This window comes from Pteronotus mesoamericanus, unplaced genomic scaffold (genome assembly GCF_021234165.1).
Source record: "Pteronotus mesoamericanus isolate MK-2021 breed Mesoamerican mustached bat unplaced genomic scaffold, CSHL_Meso_final scaffold_21, whole genome shotgun sequence".
NCBI lineage: Eukaryota > Metazoa > Chordata > Mammalia > Chiroptera > Mormoopidae > Pteronotus > Pteronotus mesoamericanus.
Window position 1 is genome coordinate 2,318,028 of NW_026555310.1, and position 18,173 is coordinate 2,336,200.

The window sequence follows — 18,173 nt, forward strand, 5'->3', positions numbered from 1 at the left end:
GGTGTTAGAGCAGAGAGGAGCAAAAAAGTATGGTTAAGAATAAAACCTACATTAGGTTTCTTCCTCAGACCTTGCTCTGCAGCACCCCTCCCCCTAATTCTTTCGATGGGTAGGGAAGGCCATCAAAAAGGAAGCCAAGATCTTGTTCTTTGGGACCAAAGGCCAGATCCTTATCTCCTCTATTTAAATACAGTGATAGGACTTGGATAGAGAACAGCTCACACTGCTCTACAGTCATGTCAGGGGACACCAAACTCCTTTGTTTCCTGAACAGTTGTTATTCAACTTAGGAGGAGTCATGGGTGGTTCTTAACAGGGCACAAGGAAGAAGAACCTACTTTGATATCCATGACTCCCCTCTGTCTGGCTTAGGAATCAATGGCAGCGAGGTAGCCACAAACTATTTCCAAGGTTAACTGCCCAAAGAGAGAAGGAAAGGGCTTCGTGAGCCACCCTCACCCAAGTTTCCTCCAAAAGGCACTTAGGCTGACCCCATTAGGTACCTGTGTGGCATGGGCCGTTACAACACCCATGGGCACAACTCTCAGTCTTCCCCAGAGGAAATATCAGGTACCTGTCCACTCTTCTTGGATCCAGCCCTCGTCTGCTCCTCCTACTGGTCTTCCTTTTGTCCCTACAGTGTATAAGGAGGCCAAAGTAAGCTCAGCTGCCATCCCTGATCCTATTCTCCTCCAAACAGGAGGTGAGGTGCAGGGCTGTAGAACACTGAGGATCAAATGCAACTAAAAACTCAATTTCTGGTGGAGGGCTGGACCACCCATAGTCCCTGTGACCATGGCTCTATGCCTCCAGATTACCTGCATCCACAGTGCACCTGCTAAAACTGCTTTTGGATAAATTAAAAACAAGAACAGGACAAACAAACAAACAAATCCCTCTCTCCCAATCTTTTCCATTTTAGCTGCCAGCTGGAGTCCAAGGCTGTGGGAGCCACACTTCAGTCTTGGTCCTGTACCTTGAGTCCCCCACCTATGACCTCAGCCAAGGGTCTAGGGACTAGCTTTCCTACCCAGGAATGCTGTAGGAACTTCCCCGAGATACTCATAGTCTCAGATTATTTACAGAGCTGAGGCTCTGGGGCTGCCATCCCCTGATGCACTCTTCTGGTCTCCTGGGTCCACTCCTCCAGGAGGGGACAGGTACACACGGGGTGGTGGTGGGACCATCAGACCAGAGGGGGGGTGCGTTCTTCGGTATTCTTCTGATCACTCCCACCACCCAGGGCCCCTTGCGCCTATAGAGAAAACTGCCCGTCGGAAGTCTTGGACTGGCACCCTTGGCACATCCGTTTGTGTCTGAGTAATCGATCTGTCCGAGAAAAACACTGAGAAAAAAGAGAAGGTTAAGTGCCTGAGAGGAGAAACTCAGCTACCTGCTGGCTAGATCTGTCTTCCTCATACCGAAGGCACACGACCAATGCCACACTGCCTCGGAATCTACAGAGATGGCCTGAGTGCACAGTGGTTAAGAACGAGATCTGAAGTCTGAATCTTGGTTCTACCACTATGTAGTTGTGTGAGTTTGGGCACGCTATCGAACAGCTCTGAATCTGTAAATTCATCTGTAAAAGGGGGCTAAAAGTACCTACTCACAGTGTGGCTCCTTTGTTCATTGAATTTTTGAGTATCTATCTCAAGGCAGGCACAGCTCTTGGGGCTGCAGATAAGTGGAGAACGAGAGGGACGAAGTCTCTGCCTCATGGAGCTTTCGTTCTATTGTTTTGAAGACTTAATAGAAGAGCATGGAGCAAAGCTTGAGAGTAGTAAGGTATCCAGGAGGTATTGTCATCATTTCTTATCTCTTATTCTTTGTTTTGGCCCTGGCTCTTACATTCTCATCTGATCAGATACTGACCCCCAGAGCAGCAAAGGTTACATTTCTTCAAAGTGTACCAGCTCTGAAATTTGACTGAATCTTGGCTCTGTCCTTAATCTGCAGTGTCCTTGGGAAGCTTAAACTCTCCCAATCTCAATTTTTCCACATGTGAAATGCGGACAACCCAGCTACCTTATAGAGTTAATGTAAGAATAATCTATGTCAAGCAGGCTCTCACAGTACCTGGTATAGAGTAAGGCCTTAAGAAATGCTGCTGTTATTATTATTAGTATTACAATTATTTCAGTGGCCCCTCGCCATGATCAGTTATGTAAAGCCAGAGAAACACACCTCACCTTGGGGTACTAACTTGATCATGGCCAGGAACATCAGGTGATACTTTGTCAGGCTGGGAGTAGGGCCTGGCCCTGGCTCTTTGGGAAAGAAAAGTTTCTGTGTGTGTGTGTGCGCGTGCGCACGTGTGTGCGTGCGTGCGGGGGGAGGGGGGGTGGATGCATGACATGTGAGCTTACCTGATGACACCGTTCACACTGGTAGGGCTTTTCGCCACTGTGCACACGTTTGTGACGTTCCAGGTGGTACTTCTGGATGAAGCGCATATCACATACATCACATTCAAATGGCTTCTCACCTGGACCAGGTGGAGAGAGAAGTTAATATCAGGAGGTATACATGACAGAGACCACATTCTAGGTATTTCCCCAGAAATTTTTATTTTTAGCAATGTGCACACACTTAATGGGGAAGGGTCCACAAAACTGTTGGTCTCAATGACACTAGATACAAAGCCCTGCAAACTCTCTACATCATTCATTTACCTTCTTCCTTTATTCCTAATACCATTTAAAATAAATCCCAAAAGAACTACAGCCTCTCAAAACTATAGACTATTCTCCCCTCCTGGAGTATGAGCAAGAGACTTACCAGTATGAATAAGGATGTGCCTCTTGAGGTGGTAACTGCTCCTAAAGGCTCCAAAGCAGTGCTCACAAACAAAATTTTTGGGAATCTTTACTTGAAAAGAACCATTTTGTTCCACTACCACCACCTGGGGGCAACAATCAGGCATGTCATGAGGCTATCTCTCTGCCCCTTTCTTGCCCTCCACCCGCCCCCATTCTACTCAGGGTCTATTTCCATCTGCTGGTCAAAGTAACCCCTCAGATGCTATAATCTCCCATATCTCTTAGAGTTAAGAGGCCTTCCAAGAAAGAAAGTGGGGTAGGCAGGCTGCCTGCCTTGTCAGACGTAACACTTTTAAAGGGGCCTGAGGGGTAGTCTGCCTATCCCTTTGCCACAGGATCTCATGCTCCCCTAACCTTCCTTCCCTTACCAGGGATGTTCTGCAGAGGACGGAGATCAACTACCAAAGTGGTCTCTGGATGAAATCAGGGAGACACACTCACTAGCTGTGAGGGACCAAAACATCTAAGGAAAGCTCCAGGTTGAGCCACAGAATGAAGAAAGAGGAGGATTACCCCATGACCAAACTACATGTTTGGGGTTAACCCCATTACCTGCCTTTTTAACAGTCTTTTTTGAATGAGAGGCCTCAGCCAAGCTGTCTTCATCTTTGCGGTTCCGGGATTTATCGCTGTCTTTTCGGTGGCCCTTCAAATACAAATCAAATCTAAACTCACAGCCCATCTCAGAACACAAGATAGAAGACGAAATGCTGCTTTTAAGCAACTTGTAAATGACAGTAAATCACGTGCACGAAAGTTGAAAGTATCAGGTCTTAAGGGGTTGCAGACACAGAAGGGACCTTCCTAATCTCTCTACAATACCCATATTCATTCATTCCCCAGCTGGATTCCCTACCCCACTTCCCTCAGAAACATTGAACAATCAAAGCTTGGCATCTCCTGGCTGAGAGCTCGGGCCACCCGACCCCCAGGTGCCACAATGGACTCAAGCGCTGTACCTGACTCGAGCACCTCAGCACATCAGGGCTACCTGCCCGCTCTCCATTCTCGGCCTGCTTGCTGGCAATCTGGCTCAGCATCATCTTCTTGCTGGCTGCAGTGGGAACCAAACTCACACCTGCTAGGCCTTCACAAGCCAGGAGACTTGCCTAAGTTGAAAGGAGATGAGGTGTCAGGTCACCTGGCAGGGCAAAAACAGGGACCCCAGGGGTATTTTTCCTTTATTCCTAACTACAAACTGCTTATGTCTAGGGAATGTCTGTCACGGCAAAACCCTGCTTCCCTCATGAGTCCTTCCTAACTCATCTCACCAGGAACTAGTTACCTATTCTGTCATCCATCATTCAGACATAATAATCAAGTATCATTGACACTTTTATCATTAGCATTGTGCTAGGAACAGTGTGTGTCTACTTATTATTTTGAAGCAATTCTAGGCCTTGTGAATGCGCATGAGGGTCTGTCCCGCTGACCCACTGAAATGGGAGATTTCTAAAGGAACTTCCTCCTTCCTCTCTCAATAGCACTCAGCTTCACAGACTCTACTGGTACCAAATATATATTCTATCAGGTCCCACAAATATGTTTATTAGTAAAATTAGGTATTTCTCTCTTTAGATTTTAAATTCCCTAAGTGCTGTCAATTATAACATAAAAATTAAACCACAAGGAAGGACTCTGGAGTTGAATGTACAAATTCTCTTGACAAACCGCCAGGTCATTTACATGTGTGCACACCCATATTTTTTTCACATTCCCTTCTCTACATATAGGTAAAAATTATACAAGCAAGAAATGTTTAAGAAAATTTCCTCTTTCCACTGTTTCATTCTTCAAATTGCCTATTTAGCCAGCAGTAGAGAATATACTTTTTTTACTAAAGAGATTTTTAAGAAGTAGTTGTCAGCAAACTTCCACAAGTGATTTATGAAGAAATTCCTTTTAGATGATGAGTGTATCCTGGAACCCCTTCTCTCACCTTTAAGGACTTTGGACTGAATGGCCTGGAGGTTAAAAAAACACCCCCTGCCCCCCGCCCAAAAAAAACAGCCTGGCTGGTATGGCTCAGTGGATTGAATGCTGGCCTGCAAAGGGTTGCTGGTTCGATTCCCAGTTGGGGCACATGCCTGGGTTGCAGGCCAGGTTTCCTGCAGGGGGCACACAAGAGGCAACCACACATTGATGTTTCTCTCTCTCTAAAAATAAATAAAATCTTTAAAACCAACCAATCAACCAACCAAAAAAACCAAAAAAAACCCTCCTTAGCTTTACTGTTTGCATTATAGAATCTTAGGCAAATTCCTCTAAGTTTTCTTAAATGCGAAATGTTTATCATAGCATCTATCTTCACAGGGTTAAGAATTAAACTAGGATGTATGCCTAGTACAAAATTAGTGGTTAGCGAAAGGCACGCAGTCTTCTCAGAATGAGAGTGAACATGATGCTGTCAATGGGATGCAAAGAGACTAAAGGAAGACACTAAAGGGCTCCTACTCTGCATGGAAAGGAGGAAGCTATGCATGCAGCTGGAAGAAAACCAATTACACTGTGACCAGGCAACCATCCTGGTGAGACTGGTAGGGAAGGGCCTCTTGAAGAAAGTTGAGATCCCTGTTCATAGCTTTCATATTCAGACAATAAAAATAACCTAACAATAACCTTTCAGGTCATCCTGTCTCTCCAATCCATCCTGTATCCCCACAATGACAATTACCTTCTAAATAAACAGATCCGACGCCACTCTGCTACTTAACATTCTTCAGAATTCCCACTCTCTACAGAATAAAGTCTAATTCTTTATTAATGCCTAAAAGGCCCTTGGGTTACACTCTCCTTAATTCTCTAGGAGAATTAAGAGCTCCCTTAACAACTCCCTCACCCCAATTTTTCCACCCATCACTATCCATCCTATCCCCCTAACTATCCCCCATTTAAATCCTTTCCTCCTTAACTAGCAAGCAATCTGCAATACTCTCAACCTTATCGCATCCTCCCATACCTTTAAGCTTCTGCCCATAAAATTCTCCCAGTCTGAACACCTTGTTCTGATTATTTATCTAGCAAAATCCTATGCACCCTTCAAGAGTGATCTTTTTCCATCCAGGCAGAGGTATCATTCTCTTCTCTGCAATGTATGTATCTCAATTATTGCACATTCCTTCAGCAACAGATTCACTGAGTCTCTACTACAAGTCAGTTGCTATGCAAGGTGGTGTGAATATAAAGATAAATAACACCCTCTCTCCATCTTCCCCACCCCAAACACACCTAGCTTAGAACCTTGCTGGGGCCTGGGATAATCTTATTCATTTTTGTATCCCCAACACAATGCTTTGCATATAACAAGAGCTCAATAAATTCCTGTTGAAAAAACAAATGAAGCATTCACAAGACTGTTCACTTCGTCATGCCCCTCAGCACTTAATATTCATGTATTATGAATACATAATGTAAACTGTAATGTAAACCAAATGTAAACTGAGTAACTGCTACTTTGCAAGTGTCCCATCAGTGCCTGTGATGCAGTATAGCCTACCTCCTTCATTTGACTGGAAGCTCCCTGAAGGCAGGGGCTGTGGCCTGTCTCCTTTCCTTCCTCTAGATCTCCCCCTGGTGCTTAATACAGAGCTTGGCTCACTGGGTTGGTCAATATGTTGACTAAGGCAGCATTCAAGACTGAAACTGCGAACACGCTTCCCAGTGATCTTGAAGGAGGACTCTAGAGCTTTTTACCTGAGCCATGCTGATTTCTCACTTAATGCAACCCAAAAGTCCAGGGGTTTCTTGATCCACCTTTCCTTAAGACACTTTTGTCTGAAGAACTGTCACCAAATCACTCCAACAACTCCTTCATGTCCCTTCAGTCCTGCTGCCATATTGAACTGCCTTTGTCTTCAAATAAAACTCAGAGTCCTCCAAATGGAAGATAGATGATCCAAGAATTCCTGGACTCTGCCTGGCTCCTGCCTACTGTCTGAAGAAAGAGTGTGCCAGTCTTGGTTTTCCAACTGAATCCTCTCGATGAAGTGCACAATCTGTTTCAGAAACCTGAAACCAGAAAGGGAGATGGGGCTGTTAGGTACAACATCCTCAGGCCATACAACCTATAGTGAAGTTTTTGTTTTGTTTTGTTTTGTTTTGTTTGCCAGGCCCTCTAGGTGAAGCTCAAAAAGAGAACATTAGTCAAGTAGAATTATCTTTCTAGGTCGAGAAAAAACTGGTCTGCTGGGCAAAGGTCAGGGAGAAGTCAACAAGAGCAAAAGTAACAGGGGTCTCTTACGGAGGAACTGCAACAAGCCAAATGCTTGAATTTGCCATTTTAGGAATGGGAGAAGGGAGCTGAGGCCCTTCGGAGCTTTTGTACGGAGTAGGCCGTACGCGAAGCTCGTATTCTAGGGAAGTGGCCAGAGCCGGGATGGAGAAAAACTCAGGGCTATCTCTGGGCGCTTGGCTAGCAGGAAGAAACCAAACTAGTAGTGTGCATCCGGACCGGGCCACACGTGTGCCTGCTCCGAGTCTGCCCCATGGTGCAGAAACTCATTGCGGAGGTGGAAGGCTGGCAAACGAAGCCTCGCGCAGCGCGTTCCCTCCCTCCCTCCCTTCCCTCCCTCCCTCCCTCTCTCTTTCCAGCCAGCCGCAGAGCTGGAGAGAGAAGAGACGGAGAACGCCGAAGGCCGTGCAAGGTGCGTGCTCGCGCCCGCGTCCCCTCCAAGCAAGCTCCCCTCGCGCCCCCGTTCCCGGGTCTGTAACTCTGCGGGCGCGCGGGCGGGGTTCGGTGCGCGCGCGGACCCTTCCCCTCCCTAGGGAGCCCCCTCCCTTCGCAATGCGCCCCTCCTCCCTTCCCCTCCCCCTCCCCGCGCGGCGCCCCACGGCCTGCGAGCTGCCGAAGCGCTGGCGTCTGCCCGGACGACGCTGCGATCCCTGGGGCGGGTTCCTACCTGCCAGGCGCGGCCTCTAACTGTCTCACCCGCCGTGCGACGCCTCTTCCAGACCCCCGCACACTGTGCCAACCCCGTGTCCACCGCTGCCCCCGCCGGGACCGAGACAAGTTTACAAACACCAAACCCGGGCCCGCTTCCCCGGAAGCACTTCCCCCTCCCCCTTGTCCTCTCCGCTGATCTGTTATATCCACTTCCGGGCTGAGCAGCCTCGGGCAGCCAGAAAGGGGGCGAGGCCGAGGATGCGAGGAGCGGGGTGCAGCTAAGGAGTGGGCAGTGTCATCGTACGGAAAGACGGGAAGAGGGAGGGCTGGCGGTACCGCGCGTGCGCTCTGATGTGGGCGCGCTCCGGCGGCCATCTTAACTCGGGGCAGGAACGGAGGCCCTAAAACGATTGTGCGCTAGGTGCTTTTTGAAAGGCCTTGCTAAAGACTCCTTGAAAAGGCGCCGTCACTCTATCTATCTTCCTCGAGGACGTTCTTCCTGTCGTTTCTGAACTTAGAGCCCCAGCCAGAATAGTTTATACCGGCCTTTTCACATAACTCGGCCGCCTTTACTTGAACTTTACAATTAGGCCCAGATCTGCAGATTCTGGGGCTGCCCTGTCATCTGGGAGAGGAGTTAACTTCTTTGCACACTCCTCTCATGTACACTCAACTTCTATCTGAAAGTGGGCGCCCCGGCGGTGATGCGGGCACCCCAAGGCCAGTCTGGTTACCTTATACCAATTTCGCCTTTATTCCAGACCTTCCGGCGTCTGACATTGGCTTCGCTTGGGAAAAAACCCTTAGGACTACCCCAAATTGGAAACTCGTTTCAGTGGAAACTGCGATGCAGGATGGCCCATGGGCCTGGATGAAGAAAACGAGCCTTTCTTCAATTTTAGCTATCAGGGATTGCTTAAGGTGGACTATGAAAAGTGTGCTTGATGGAAATGTCCATTCCATTTAGGCCCCAGCTTCTTGTGTTTAGATGCTGTCAGGTTGTGAATTTAGGAGAATTAATGGAAATAGCAAAAGAAAAAGATCTTCATGAAAGAAGATAATTCCCAGCCACTTTTTGTACACAGGCTTCATTTCCCTGAGCATTCTATTATTTGAGCCACTGACAGTAACTTCTTGAATTCTTATAAAATTGAGACAAAGGATAGAGAGAGAGAAACGATCAGAAGTGTCTTTAATTTTTTTTAAAAAACCAGCTCATTTATTTTAACAAGTACACACACTACAAAAGAATAAAAGGCAAAAAATGTTTAATTTTCCCCTCTACTATCCCATGCTCCTGAAGGTATTAATTTTTAACAGTTCGGTATATATACCTCCAGGCTTTTCTATGTCCACATCAAATATTTTTTTCATTTAAAACATGTTTTTTAAGCACCTACAGTCCACCACACAGTATATTTTAGACATCTAAGTCAGTTCACATTTAAAAAATTGTTGCATAGTATTCTAGCTTGTGTTTGTACTTTAATTTGTCTAGACCCATCCTGATGAACATTTAGATTAGTTCCGATTTTTTAAAAATTAAACCTCCATAATGAACATCCTTATATAGTTATTCCTTTGCATTAAATAGATTTGTAGATAGGAAATGTGAATTTTAAATTTTAATAGATGCTGTGCAATTGAATTTCAAAAGTTTGTAACTATGCATTTACTCAGAACCATGTGTGAATGTCCCCATTTCCTACAATGTTCTCAATATTGGATGCTATGAATTTCTTATACAGTTGCTAATTTGATAGGTGAAAAATAGTAATTTTATTGTTTTAATTTGCCTGTCATTAATAGTGAAATTGAGTATCTCTTCTGTTTTGACCATTTTCATTGTTCTTGTAAACTACCTGTTCATCTTTTGCCCCTTAATGAAAAATGTAGGTCATTTGTCTATTTCTTATTGACTAGTAGGAGTCTTCTCTATGTTACATTAACTTTTTGTTTGTCATATGCATTTAAAATACTTTCTCTTGGATTTTTATTTATCTTTAATCTTTTTTTTTCAGAGCAAAAGTTATGCTTTAAGGGAAAATATTTGAAACATTCCTAGAAGGGAACAAGACAAGAATGTTTACCATCTTAACAAATATTCTACTAGAGTTCCTGGCCACCCCCCAAAAATCTCATTATACTCATATGATATATTCATCTACAAAGACAATCAATTGATAAAATAAACTAGTGAGTTCAGTAGCATGGCCAGATGTAAGATTAACAAACAGAAATTATATAATAAAATATAATGGTAACAACCAATCATAAAAACATCATAGAATAATTTCATGCACAATAAAACATATTACATTTATAGAAATAAATTTAACAGAAAACTGCAAGTCATATAGTATTTTTTAAAATTAGACTATTTTAGAGAAAGACTAAAAGGGCTTTGTTAAATGGAGTTTTACCATGTCCATTAGGAGGAAGACTTAATACCAATAGAGACCTAAGTTTTTGCTCTATGTTAAGTTAAATTCTAATTAAAACAGGACTTTTCATGGAACTTAAGCTTATTTTTAAATTTACATGGAAAGAAATGGAAGGAGAGGAAAAATCATTTTGGAATACATTGAGTGGGTAGAAAAATGAGTGGGGAAAAATAAAGTCATCAGTTATTTTTAACTAATTTAATGGTGTCTTTCTTTATACAGAATTTTAAAAGTTTTACCTAGTCAAATCTGCCTGTGGCTTTTGGGTTTTTGTGACATGCTACCTCAAAATTATAAAAATATCCCTGTACTTCCTTCTGGTACTCTTTTCTTTTTTTTTAAATTTAAAGATTTTATTTATTTTTAGAGAGAGGGGAAGCGAGGGAGAGAAACATCAATATGTGGTTGCCTCTCACGCATCCTGTACTCAGGACCTGGCCTGCGACCCAGGCACGTGCCCTGACGGAATCAAACCAGCGACCCTTTGGTTCACAGGCTGCCATTCAATCCACTGAGCCACACCAGGCAGAGCTGGTATTCTTATAGTTGTATATTTTTAGTTTACACATTTGTCTCAGCTGCAGTTTGTTTTTTGTGTATGGTGAGAGGTAGTGAGGAATGCCATACTTAAAAAGGACCCATAATGTAGTGGCAGAGGTATCAGCCTGGAAGTCAGAAAGCAGCAATCTAGGCTCGTTCCCATATTACCTTTGTAATCTTGAACAAGTCAATTTTCTCTCTCTGGCCAAAGAACCCTCATCTTGAAAATAAGGACAAATAGCCCCAGCTGGTGTGGCTCAGTGGACTGAGCGCCAGCCTACAAACCAAAACGTGGCCCTCTGGGTTTCTGGCCAGGGCACGTGCCTGAGTTGCAGGCCAGGTCCCCAGTTGGGGGTGTGGGAGAGGCAACCCATCAATGTTTTTGTCCCTCTCTTTCTGTCTCCCTTCTCCTCTCTAAAAATAAATAAAATCTTTAACAAAATAATGATGAATAAATAAACAAATACCCTTGAGGCTAACTTCTAGCATTACTGTGAGAAAATAATGACATAGATGAGAAGGCTTTGAGAAGAAAAAACCCTTCATAAATCCTTTAAGTTATCATTAATACAGATTTTTGGTTTATGCAAATCAAATTTAAGTGGAATGCAGTATTATTTTTTTTTCTGTACTTGGAAATAGTTGGTTGAGTCCTGACTGGTGTGGCTCAGTTGGTTGTGTGTTGTCTCGCAAAGCGAAAGGTGGTGGGTCGGATTCCTGGTCGGGGCACATGCCTGGGTTGCAAGTTCAGTCCTGGCCGGGGTCAGGGCACACGAGAGGCAACTGATTGAAGTTTCTCACATTGATGTTCTCTCCTCTTTCTCCCTCCCATCCCCTCTCCCTAAAAACTAAGCTTAAAAATTAAAAAAAAAAAAAAAAAAAAGACAAAAAAAGACATATCCTTACTTGATCCGTCATAACAGGCTAAATGAGTTTAAAATAAAAAGTTGGTCGATTCACCAAATGTTTATTGAGTGCCTTTGTGCAAGACCTTGGGGGAAGGGAGTGGAGAGTGGGGAAAATGAAAACTAACTTTTTTTTTTGCATGCTTATTTTGTATTTGGTGCTTTTCTTAAAGAATGATAAAAATTAGTCCTCTCTCCCCAGGGATTTACAATCTAGAGGGGGAGCAAACAGTGGCTGTAAAAAGAATAGGTGCCTCTGTTAAGGTGGATGTTGAATCGGTAAATAGCACAGAATCAGTGTTTTCACTTTCTAACGATAAGCCTGGCTGAAAGTGCTTTAAGAAGCTACTTCCCTAATCTCTTTGTCGAAGGGCAGGCCCCCTCCTGTGAGACCTTCCCTGACTCCCTTGGTACACTCTTTCCTCAGTCCCACCCCATCACTTACTCAAGTGGTATTGTAATGAATACCAATTAGTGTCTTCCTGCACCCGCTCTCTATAGCTTTAAGGAGAGGCTGAGCTGAGTTCACCAGCCTTGCTGTTCCTTCGTAAGCTTCCACTCTATTGTGGTGAACATTCCTTTATTTTACCTGCCCGGCGCCCTTCTGGCCTGTTAGCTGTAGTGCACAGTGCAGACACTACCCAGGGTAGTGACAGAAAACAGAAGTAGATATTCAGCCAATGTTTACTGAACTAACTGAACCCAATCCTTTCTATGAGAGCCAGCTAGGCTGCGTGATAGAAATGAGCAGTATATTGCTACCTTTGTTACTCAGACCTTTTTGATGATAGTTGATTGAGGAATTGGGAAAACACATGATGTACTATGGTCATTCCTTGACCCTTATACGTTGTGTATTTTGGAATTCTTGTTGCCCCTTACATCTTCTTGTTGTTGTTGTTGTTGTTGTTGTTGCTTAAAAATAACCTCTAGTCCTGGCCAGGTAGCTCAGTTGGTTGGAGTGTCATCCCATGCACCAAAATGTTGCAGGTTTGAGTCCCAGTCAGGGCACATACCTAGTTTGCTGGTTGATCATTGGTCAAGATTCACACAGGAGGCAACTAATCATCGTTTTTCTCTCACATCAATGTTCCTCCGTCTCTGTCTCTGTGTCTGTCTCTCTCCCCACCCACCTTCCTCTCTCTAAAATGAATACATATATCTTTGGGTGAGGATTTATAAAAAATAATCTTTACTTTAATTATATAAGTAATATTAACCCTGGCTGGTATGGCTCAGTGGATTTGGTGCTGGCTTGTGAACCAAAAGGTTGCTGGTTTGATTTGCAGTCAGGGCACATGCCTGGGTTGCGGGCTGGTTCCCCAACTGGGGAAGTGCAAGAGGCAATTGATCAATGTTTCTCTCTCACATCGATATTTCTCTCCCTCTCTTTCTCCTTCCCTTCCCCTCTCTCTAAAAATAAATAAATAAAATCTTTAATTATATAAGTAATATTAAATTATTATATAAAATTATAAAAATATAGAAGCATATCAATAAGAAAGTGAAAACTGTAATTCCAATACCCAGAAATAATCACAGTTAATATTTTGAAGACTTTTTCCATCTTTTTCAGCCTTTTTGCATAGGGAGTGACTGCTAGTAGGTATGGGGTTTCTTTTGGGGGGGGGGTAAAAGTGTTCTGAAATTAAATAATGTAATAGATGCACAGCTTTGTGAATATACTAAAAAAGCCCACTGAGTTGTACACTTTAAAAGGGCAAACTTTATAATAGGCTACCATTTTTCTAACAATGCTTGTAGATACAGGTACACAGTATTGTCTTCTTTTGAACTGCAAATTACAGTATTTATGCGCCTTTACTGCTACATATTTCAGCATGTGTTTTCTAAAAATAAGAATTTTCTCTTCTATAACCACAATGCAATGGTCAAGCTCAGGAAATTTAACACTGATAGAATACTAATATTTATGATGCCATTCATAGTCCGGTTCCACCAGTTTTCCAATAACGTTGTTCAAAGCAGGTTTTTTCTTCCTTGTTCAAGAGCAGATCTAAGATCACACATTCCTTTTGGTTATAGTATCTCTAGTTTCCTTCAGGCTGGAACAGTTCCTCAGTCTTTCTTTGATTTTCATGACACTGATATTTTTGAAGAGTATAGGCTAGTTTTATATAATGACCCTCAATTTAGATATATGTTTCCTCATGATTAAATTCAGGTTATGCATTTTTGGCAGAAGTATTACATAAGTGATATTGAGTGTTTTTCAGTGCCTTACATCAGGAGGTCCCTCGTGTCAGTCTGTTCCGTTATTGGCGAGGTTAGCTTTGATCAGTGGGGTAAGGTGGTGCACACCAGGTTTCTCCATTGTAAAGCTATTGTTTTCCCTTTAAAGTGTTTTTAAGAAAAGAATATTACAACATAGTGCAGAGGAAGAAAATGAAGCTTTATCTAGGTTTTAGTGCTCTTCTGAATGAAAGAGAGGAAGATGTAACATTCAAAGATTAAATAAAAATGAAAAACTCAGTCAGGGATGAGGAGGCAGGAGACCAGTTATAATCTTGGTTTGAGCAACCAGTAGGAGATGGTGCCATTCACTGAACTAGGGAACCCAAGAAGAGCTTATTTGAGAGGGCTGATCATGAGTTCAGTTTTAGACACTACTGAGTGTGAAGTACCTGTGACGCTTTCAAGTTAGGCAGGTGACTTCATGGTTCTGGGCTTAGGAAAGAGGTCTGGGACTGAGGAGTCACCAGCATGCAATCCTAAGAATGAATGTGATTGTCTAGGGAGAGTTGCAGAATACTGAAGACAGAGGCTCTGGGATAGATGGTGAGGGGCTCTAGCATTTAAGGGAGGTTCCTAGGAAGGTGAAAATGCAAAGAAAACTAACAGTGAAGGGTAGTCATATGGAAGCCAGGGGATAGGATGGCAAAATGTGTCAGTCACTCCAGAGAAGTCATGTAGGATAAAGATGAGATGTGTCCATTGGACTTGGAGACAGGGAAGTTATTGATGACTTTGAAGGTAGAAGCTACATGGTGGTGGGCTGAGGAAAGAGTGGGAGGAGAGAAAGTGAAGAGAGGTAGCGGAGACAACTCTTTTAAGAAGTTTGGCTGTGAAGAGGAGGTGGCGGGAGTGGGAACATGTTGTGAGAGGTTTAAACAATTTAAAATGCTGTGAGAGTAGGAGGGAGAGTTGAAGAAATGAGAGTGGGTAATCAAGAGGCTATCCTGGAGGGAAAAGGAGAGAAGACTTTAGATCAGTGGTTCCAACTTAGACATCCACAGAGCCAGGCAATGCAAATAAGTGAGATGGGCTGGTGAGGACTGAGGTGAAGCTGCAAAATTCTAAGGGTCTGTACCCCATGATCCTGTGATGGGATTTTACATCCTCACCTATTACCGTGTACTTTGCAGTGCATCTTCACCCCGCTGTCCTAGGGCTTGCTTTGGTCAGCGGGACATGAGCAGGGTGACCTATGCCAGTTCTGAGCAGAAGTTTTAAGAGTCGGTGGACGTTTTTTCTTTTTCCTCTACCATGAGAACACTGTGTCTCAGATAGGAGCTGTTTCTTCAGCCTGGTCCTTGGAATAAAGGCACACAAATCAGAGCTATAGTCAACCACCAATGTAAACCATGAAAGAGAAATACATCTCTTGTCGTAAGCCAGTGGGAATTTGAAGCCATCAGTTACCACAGCAAAACTAATACAGGAGTTCAACTAAAATAAAATTATTAAAATATCATTTTTTACTTGTCAAATTAAAAAGAAGTTTACTTATGCTGAGAACACAACCGCTCTCATACTCTAGGATGTGGGCCATCCCTATCAAATGCAGATGGCTATAATCAAAAAGACAGACAGTAACAAGTCTGGTGAGGATGTGGAAAAATTGGAACCCTCATACCTTACTGTAAGGAATGTGAAATGGTGTGGGCACTTTGGAAAACAGTTTCACAGTTTCTCAAAAAGATAAACATAGAGTTACCATACAACCCAGCAGTTCCACTACCAGGTATGTACCAGGAGAATAGAAAACATATGCCTACAAAAACCCTTGTACATCAGTTGGTGAATGGATTAAACAAAATGTGGTATGTCCATATGATGGGGCATTATTTGTTCAGAAAAGGGAATGACATACTGATATACGCTGCACCCTAGATGAACCTTGAAAACATTATGCTAACAAAAAGCAGCCAGTCACATGTCACATATTGTATGTTTACATTTATATAAAATGTCCTGAATAGGCAAATCTCTAGAGACAGAAAATAGATTAGTGGTTGCTAGAGGTTGGGAAGGGGAGTATATGGGGAATGACTGCTAATGAGTTCCTTTTTTAAAAAGATTTTATTTATTTATTTTGAGAGAGAGAGGAAGGGAGGGAGAGAAACGTTAATGTGTGGTTGCCTCTCGTGTGTCCCCTGTTGGAGACCTGGCCCACAACCCAGGCATGTGCCCTGATTGGGAATCGTCCTGGTGACCCTTTGTTTCACCGGCCGGCACTCAATCCATGGAGCCACACCAGCCAGGGCTAATGAGTTCTTTTTTGGGGTGATGAAAATATTCTGGAACTAGATAGTGATGATTGTTGCCCAATTTTGTTACTATATGAAAAACAACTGAACTGCACAATTTAAAGGAGTATGTTTTATGGTATGTAAATTATACCTCAATAAAGCTGTTATATTAAAAAATTAGGAAGTTCAGATCGTCTGTATATTGTTAACTAAAAAAAAAAGCAAGATACAGAACTGATTATATGCTATCTTTTGTATGAGAAGGGAGAAAATAGGAACATACATTTACATTTGTTAGTATTTGCATTAAAAACTAAAAGGTTACCCAAGAAACTAATAAAAATGGGTTACCTGTGGTGTGAGGGTGGACATATGAAATGGGGTAGAAATTAGACTTTTCTCTATTAATGTATTCTATATATTTTGATTTTTGAACTACCTGAATATGTTGCTTAATTAAAAATTAAAAAAATTGAGAACTTTCAGCCAAGATGGAGGCAGAGGTAGATAGACTTTGTTTCCTCGCACAACCAAAGGAAGGACAACAATCAATTTAAAAACAAAAAAAAAAACAACAACCCAGAACTGCCAGAAAATCAAACTGTATGGAAGTCCAACCACCAAGGAGTTAAAGAAGAAACATTCATCCTGACTGGTAGGAGGGGAAGAGATGGGAAGCCAGGGCAGAGAGTCCGCATGGCCAGGCCGTGGCTGGGGGACCAGGTGGTCCCACATTCGCCTGCAGATAAACCAGGAGGAGCAACTGGGGAGCGAGACAGACCGCATAACCCAGGGTTGCAGCATGGGGAAATAAAGCCTCAAAACCCCTGGCTGTAAAATCCTGTGGGGGATGTGGCTGCGAGAGAAACTCCCAGTCTCACAGGAGGGTCTGTTAGAGGGACCCACAGGGTCCTGGAATGTACACAAACGCACCCACCCGGGAATCAGCACCAGAAGGGCCCAATTTGCTTGTAGGTAGTGGGGGAAGTGACTGAAAGTGGGGCCAGAGCCAAGCAAGTGGCAATGTTCCCTCTCAGACCCCTCCCCCACATACAGTGACACAACACAGCAAAGTGGGTTACCCTGCCCTGGCGAATACCTAAGGCTCCGCCCCTTACAACGTGAAAGGTGTGCGGAGACAAAGAAATATGGCCCAAATGAAAGAAGAGATCAAAACTCCAGAAAGGGACCTAAGCGACAAGGAGATGGCCAACCTATCAGGTGCGGAGTTCTGAACACCGGTAATCTGGATGCTCACAGAAATGATTGAGTACAGATGCAAAATAAAGGAAGAAGTGAAGGCTGTAGAAAGTAAAATAAAGAAAAATATACAGGGAACCATCAGTGAAGGGAAGGAAATGATCACTTGTAATTTCAGTTGCCTCTTTAATGTTATTACAGTTTTGCATTCATTATGTTTTCAAGTTTTTAATTTCTCTAAAAGATATTATTATATATTTTAAAAGAGGAGAACTTGAAAACAGAATGAATGCGAAATTGTAATAACATCAAAGATGTAATTGAACTCACAAGCGCCTCTACTTCCTGTCCTTTCACTGATGGTTCCCTGTATATTTTTCTTTATTTTACTTTCTACAGCCTTCACTTCTTCCTTTATTTTGCATCTGTACTCAATCATTTCTGTGAGCATCCATATTACCGGTGTTTAGAACTCCGCACCTGATAGGTTGGCCATCTCCTCGTCGCTTAGGTCTCTTTCTGGAGTTTTGATCTCTTCTTTCATTTGGGCCATATTTCTTTGTCTCCGCACACCTTTCACGTTGTAAGGGGCGGAGCCTTAGGTATTCGCCAGGGCAGGGTAACCCACTTTGCTGTGTTGTGTCACTGTATGTGGGGGAGGGGTCTGAGAGGGAACATTGCCACTTGCTTGGCTCTGGCCCCACTTTCAGTCACTTCCCCCACTACCTACAAGCAAATTGGGCCCTTCTGGTGCTGATTCCCGGGTGGGTGCGTTTGTGTACATTCCAGGACCCTGTGGGTCCCTCTAACAGACCCTCCTGTGAGACTGGGAGTTTCTCTCGCAGCCACATCCCCCACAGGATTTTACAGCCAGGGGTTTTGAGGCT

The 18,173-nt window shown here is 43.4% G+C and overlaps 2 protein-coding genes across 6 annotated transcripts in view; one reads left to right on the forward strand and one right to left on the reverse strand.

Moving 5' to 3' along the window:
• ZNF740 (zinc finger protein 740) lies at nucleotides 1-7,857 on the reverse strand. Of its 4 annotated transcripts, none has more exons than XM_054591058.1 (7): nucleotides 7,721-7,857; nucleotides 6,516-6,830; nucleotides 3,782-3,931; nucleotides 3,379-3,468; nucleotides 2,782-2,905; nucleotides 2,370-2,488; nucleotides 1-634 (listed from the first exon to the last, which is right to left on the reverse strand). In XM_054591058.1, the coding sequence occupies exons 2-7, from the start codon at nucleotides 6,522-6,524 to the stop codon at nucleotides 614-616; spliced, it is 513 nt and encodes a 170-aa protein (XP_054447033.1). In that variant the 5' UTR covers nucleotides 6,525-6,830; nucleotides 7,721-7,857; the 3' UTR covers nucleotides 1-613. The 4 variants fall into 4 exon arrangements, with proteins under 4 accessions (XP_054447033.1, XP_054447031.1, XP_054447034.1 ...); XM_054591056.1 differs by having other exon boundaries at nucleotides 1-1,345; XM_054591059.1 differs by having other exon boundaries at nucleotides 1-1,345; nucleotides 3,782-3,963.
• Nucleotides 7,410-18,173, forward strand: part of CSAD (cysteine sulfinic acid decarboxylase) — a 25,821-nt gene continuing 15,057 nt past the window's right edge. Inside the window, exons 1-2 of one of the 2 annotated variants that reach the window (XM_054591054.1) lie at nucleotides 7,410-7,465; nucleotides 8,466-8,625. The gene's annotated coding sequence lies outside the window, so the exon portion shown is untranslated. The remainder of the gene's footprint in view (nucleotides 7,466-8,465; nucleotides 8,626-18,173) is intronic. The other variant, XM_054591053.1, reaches the window with a different exon arrangement.

Excerpts from the sequence above, each read along its gene's own strand:
- ZNF740 (XM_054591056.1), bottom strand. Across the intron at positions 3,469-3,781 it reads TGCTGAGGTGCTCGAGTCAG|GGCCACCGAAAAGACAGCGA; the intron begins GTACAGCGCTTG and ends TTGTATTTGAAG. Across the intron at positions 2,489-2,781 it reads GCACATCCTTATTCATACTG|GTGAGAAGCCATTTGAATGT; the intron begins GTAAGTCTCTTG and ends CACCTGGTCCAG.